This window comes from Pundamilia nyererei, unplaced genomic scaffold (assembly GCF_000239375.1).
Source record: "Pundamilia nyererei isolate P.nyererei 1_Seehausen unplaced genomic scaffold, PunNye1.0 scaffold00198, whole genome shotgun sequence".
Taxonomy (NCBI): domain Eukaryota; kingdom Metazoa; phylum Chordata; class Actinopteri; order Cichliformes; family Cichlidae; genus Pundamilia; species Pundamilia nyererei.
Window position 1 is genome coordinate 29,805 of NW_005187599.1, and position 5,507 is coordinate 35,311.

The following is a 5,507-nucleotide window of genomic DNA, read 5'->3' on the forward strand; positions in this document are numbered from 1 at the left end:
TTTTTTTTTTTTTTATAAAAACAATATTATGACTTTAAACACTTTATTCCACATGGTTAAGTATTGTAGAGTAGGTTAGATATAGGCAGGGACACCCAGGCAACATTAGACAATAGACAGCTAGAGAGACCCCTCTCTGGTCCTTCAGGAAGAGGGGGCCTCCCTGGGAGGGCGTTTTACAAGTAAAATTATTTACGACTTTTAAATAACACTAGAGCCCCTCAGAAACTGCAATAATTTGAATGTTGCTCAGTAGGAATTACCTGGTCTGAATATGGAAGTTATTAGTAGTCCCTGTATGCTCATAGTCATGGATGGCAGCTGCAAAAATAATGGCAAAGATCTCCAGCTCAGTTAGCCAGTGCTGAAAGAAAGTGAGATGATGCATTTTGTATGTAGTAACAAACAAACAAGCAATAAATATGAATATAATATTGCTTTACACAATTGTTAATATAAAAAAAATTCAATAGCCACTTAAATCTAAGGCTTCATGAGTTCTGTGTTTAGAATTGCTTTAAAAGTATACTGGTCTTTCTTGAACTGCAAGATTAATGGACTCCCCAAAGACAAACCTAAAGAATGATCAAAATCTGTACAAAAAAGACAAAGGTATACCGACTATTGGATTGCAGCAGTGTTTCCCCTTTAATGTTTTATCAGGATGTGGGGTAGTTTTAAGGTTTTAAATGTTGTGGCTTCCTAGCAGGTCATAACAGTAAAGAAAAAAAAGAGTCCATTACTTCAAGATATGAAAAAGTCTCTCTTTGAGAACTCGAAAGAAGCAAAGCAGTTTTCCTGGTTACATTTTAAATCACCATTAACCAAGCAAGACTTACCATTATTCCACTCTTAATGAGCAGGTAATGGACCGTTTGTGTGACATCAGCAGCATGTATCAAGTTGTGGTAGGGGTTTTTGTATTTGCTGTATCCCATTTCCAGTGACTCCACAAATGATGTGAGTGCAGAGGTAGGAATCTGATATTGAGACAATGCAGGAGAGAAGCATGATGACTGCAAAATTAAGTCGTATATGATTACATCACTTTAAAAGATAACGCCACATAAAAAAAAAAAAAAAAAGTCATTTATAGTCTGTATGGGAAATTTTTTCACAAGGTTATTAAAGTATTGCACTTCTTAAACAAAACTGCAGACCTTGTTGTTTTAGAATTAGAAATTCCCTTTAAAACTTAAAATAATATGAGGGTCAATCATTTAAATGATATATGGAAGCTGTCTTTATTTGAGTTTACCTTGAAACGATTAATCAGGTTATATCTGTTGAGCAGTTCAAAGAAGACAATTTTCAGAGCATGGTTTCCGCTGGCATCATTCAGTGCAAACACATCAAACGACCACATATCTACATGCTACAGACACATAGAAACCAGTTTTATTATCATTTGAATAACATAAACGAGTGTGTCCTTGTGTACCTTGTCTTACCTAAGTCATACACAAAATGGCAGTTTTTGTTCCTGCATATTAGTATGGTAGATAGAAAACTTTTTCCCTGGCCTTAATCTGTTAACTCTCTATTGTATAACTTGCTCATGACATTTTAATACTGAGATTAAAACTGAATGCAGACTCACATACATGTCACTGATTTTATTTTTAAAGAAATCACCAAGTACATGTGCATTTATACCTTAAGCATAGTGATGACATTTAGGGAATAACTGAGACCAGTCATGTTGGAGGTTCGTCTGAACATCCTGTAACCCACAGACAAAAGTACACAGCAACACAAGCACACACCAAATGAACAAATGCACTATGCCCAGTATGGTAACTCATTTATTAATTTGAATATGTTACATTTATTTTGGAGAAGGAATAATCAGAGGCAATATTTAAAAAAAAAAAATCCATCCCCAAAATAGAAGATCCCCAGAGTTTTGAAGCAGTACTGCAATATTAGGCCAAATAATAAAGAAAGATTAACTTTTGTTTATTCTAAATTGTTATTCAGTCTAAGGGGAAAATAAATCTATTCTATTAAAACCTTGTCAACCTCAATTTTTTTTACCATTCCATTTTCTATATTGATAAAGTAATGTTTATATTTCTGGCATTACTTCTATAATCTGCGTAATTTATTTTGAGAATAATATGTGTTGTACTGAGTGGTTCGGATTGGCTCCCAAGCCATTCTAATATAATATCTGTTGACCTGAGTTGCGGCCATAATATGCTATTCAAAGGTAAAGGGGTAATTCAAAGCTATTACTAGGTACTAAATAGATTTTCTCTGATCACTCCAGTATCCCAAGAGCTCAGAGACAAGTTGTTAGGTTAACTGCTGATTCTTAATTAACTTTTGGGATGTAAGATAGCTGAAGAACATCAAGATAGATTTAAGATTAATTCTAATTGGTGGATGTGACTGGTAGTGCAACAAGTGTTCATCAAGTCTAGAGAAATGATATATATGCCAGTCCATTTCTATTGTTTGTGTCTTATCCATGGAAACAAAATGATGCATCTCGGGGCCTTATCCAAATTGTTCACTGTATGTTAATCAAAACCATTACAAGAAAAAAGTACCATTTGGCCGAACTTCTCAACATATGTTTTAGTCAAAGGAGCTTGCAAAGAAAAGCGTCTGGACTTCTTTAAGTTGCTTGAAGACGTTGCACCTCTTTCGAGGATGCCAATGTTCACATTTTGGACAGAGAGGACAGATGGTTTGAAAGAGGAGTGAAAGAAGCCATCTATGTCCACTGTGAGCAACCATCTTTGAACAGAGGCGGGGGTTTACGACACCAACTCTCTGCCATCTATAATCCAGTTTTGAGATCCCTTCCCAGACGCCTTAACGCCCACTCACATCCTGGGCCATCTGACCTCAGGAATTCGCATGACAAGGTGAGGCCAGGTTTCACAATGAACTCACCTGAAACTCTGGCTGATTGGGGCCCGCACCCAATTTCACACCTTGGCTCAGGTGATTAGAGGATCATCAGGGGGTCCTTTTGTCCCTCTGTGGGGGGTCACTCCCACTAGGTTTATATCTGGGACTCTCCACCATTTGACCTTAGAACTGAAGAAGCTTCTCGGATGAGAGGTGAAACGTCTTCAAGCAACTTAAAGAAGTCCAGACGCTTTTCTTTGCAAGCTCCTTTGACTACGATGACCTGGATGACTGAGAACCTTCACAGAAACATATGTTTTAGTTACAGAAATGTGTGATGCTTTTTTTTCAAATAAATAGACAAGAAAATAGAAAAACAAATGTACACACTTTTTATTGCTACCTAGGCTTCTGTTCTGTTACTATGCTGACTTGTTAAACTGACTTGTATTTTTTATAGCTGTCTTAAGCCAAACCTCTCCACAAAGATCCCAGCCTGTACTGCACGGACGATGCTGCGGAAGTGTGGTTTGTCTTCACTGTGGTGCAGCAACAGGGTTCTCTGCCGTGTAAAAGTGGAGGCCAACCAGTCACGAACCTCCAGTGGTACAGAGTCTGACTGGATATCACTCAGCTCATCATCTTGGTGCCCCAGTTGTCTGCAAGACCATTCACAAAAACACTGAATGTACATTTTCATCTTCTAAAATAATTAATCTATCATCCTCATCTTAAATGAACCAAGCCAAGCCAAGTTTAATTAAAACAGCACTTTAAAATGGCAAGTTGTGACCAAAGAGCTTCACATTAAGGACAAAATAAAATGAAATAAAATAAAATAAAATATTTGTAGAGAAACCTGTGAGTGACAATGCTCAGGACTTTTTATGCGTATGCTGTGGCCAGTGCCATCCTCTATGCTGGTAAAAGAGACACCTTTGAAACTTCAGGTCAGGAGTTCAACTCCCAACCAGAGCATCTTTATCCAGAAAAGTTCCTTAGGCTAGACCCCCCCAATGTAACCAAGACCACACCACAGTGAACAGTAGATGCTTGGATACAAGATAGACAGCCACAAGGAGCAGTACTGTCATACCTGAGGCCATGAAAACTGGTAAAATGGGAGACGCCCCCTAGGCTAGTCAAGAATGACCAAGCTAAGATCCTGTGGGACTTAAAGATACAGACGGACAAGCTGGTGATGGCTAACCACCCGGAAATAATAGTGGTGGACAACCAGAGGAAGACGGCTGTAGCGATAGATGTAGCCATACCAAATGACAAACACATCAGAAAGAAGGAACATGAGAAGCTGGAAAAGTACCAAGGGCTCAGAGAAGAACTCAAGAAGAGTGAAGGTAACAGTGGTCCCTGTGGTAATTTGAGCATTTGGTGCACTGACCCTAAAGCTAGGTGACTGACTCCAGCAAATCCCAGTAACAAAATCCTAAATCTTTGTCCAGAAGAGCACACTCCAAGGAACAGCAAAGATACTGCGCAGGACCCTCAAGCTCCCAGGCCTCATAATATGTTTGGCATAGCGCAACATATAAAAAAGTTTTATTGCATTGTGAGTATTACATTGTCTTATTGAAATACTGACTATTTTATTTTTCCACCACTGATTAAAGTCTATACATGGGGAAATTTGCTAAAAGCTCCTTACCTGTTTTCCTCAGAACAGAGAGATTCAAGGAGACAGGCGGCAAACTCCAGGTTTTTCTTCAGTTCCACCACAGATGCTTCTCCCTTCTCCAGCTGTTTAACAAGACACCGTAACCTAGAACAAATAGCCCATATCTCAGTATCACCTCAAAACTGTTAACACACCATGTGCTTGAGATCTTAACTCTCCCGGAGAACAAATCACTTATTGCCAAAACCAAATGGGAGAAAGGTCTGGAGTATTCCTTTGAAGATAGTGCTAGGTTAACCTTCCAAACCTCCCAAAAATAATGTGGGCTTTATAGATAATTGAGAAATTTTGAGAAAACCTTGGTCTTGTTAGGATAAGTGGCATCCATTTCAGTTTGAATGTAGCAGCTCTCATCTGCAGAAATCTGGCCAAATTTAAAAATAATCTCTGGTTCTCTTCCACAGTATGTCTTTTGTCTTGTCTCCCTCCCCTTACTCCCATTTGGTCGCAGCAAAGGGCTGCCCCTCCCTGAACCTGGTTCAGCATTTTCTCGTGCACGGGGTCTATTGTCTTGATGTGAGCTTTCTACTCAGGGTTTTTTCTTCCAGTTCTGAGTAGAAATGTTTCTGTTAAGAAAATGGCTGTTGTTTCCCCCCACCCAATTTTAATTATAAGCTAAATATATTTCTACTAATGTAATTAGTTTGCTAACAGCAACAGGGATGAGTCAGTGAAAATTTCGGGGTTTTTTTTGGAATAGTGTGTGCAGTGGCGTGTCTAGAAAATTTTTGTTGGGGGGCCAGGTAGGGGCACAGATTTGGAGAAGGATGGCAGATGTAATTGGCAGATAATGTTTAAAAAAAAATTCTACCAACCGTTAACCATAATTCAATAATCCTATAAACCTAATAACCGAATGCGCTTTTAACTCTTATTAGAATGAGATTTTAACCACTATGGTGCAAAGTTTTTAGATACTGCGTTGATAAAGTACAAGAGATACAATCAG

At 38.5% G+C, this 5,507-nt stretch overlaps 1 protein-coding gene across 1 annotated transcript in view; it reads right to left on the reverse strand.

Annotated features, from left to right (window-relative positions):
• The window catches only part of pde1ca (phosphodiesterase 1C, calmodulin-dependent a), a gene marked incomplete at its 3' end in the record, with an annotated part of 47,919 nt that overhangs the window by 27,148 nt on the left and 15,264 nt on the right, over nucleotides 1-5,507 (reverse strand). Inside the window, exons 4-9 of the mRNA XM_005747478.2 lie at nucleotides 4,529-4,642; nucleotides 3,339-3,521; nucleotides 1,657-1,723; nucleotides 1,259-1,375; nucleotides 840-980; nucleotides 264-364 (exon numbers count right to left, since the gene is read on the reverse strand). Coding sequence (XP_005747535.2) covers nucleotides 264-364; nucleotides 840-980; nucleotides 1,259-1,375; nucleotides 1,657-1,723; nucleotides 3,339-3,521; nucleotides 4,529-4,642 — 723 coding nt within the window. The remainder of the gene's footprint in view (nucleotides 1-263; nucleotides 365-839; nucleotides 981-1,258; nucleotides 1,376-1,656; nucleotides 1,724-3,338; nucleotides 3,522-4,528; nucleotides 4,643-5,507) is intronic.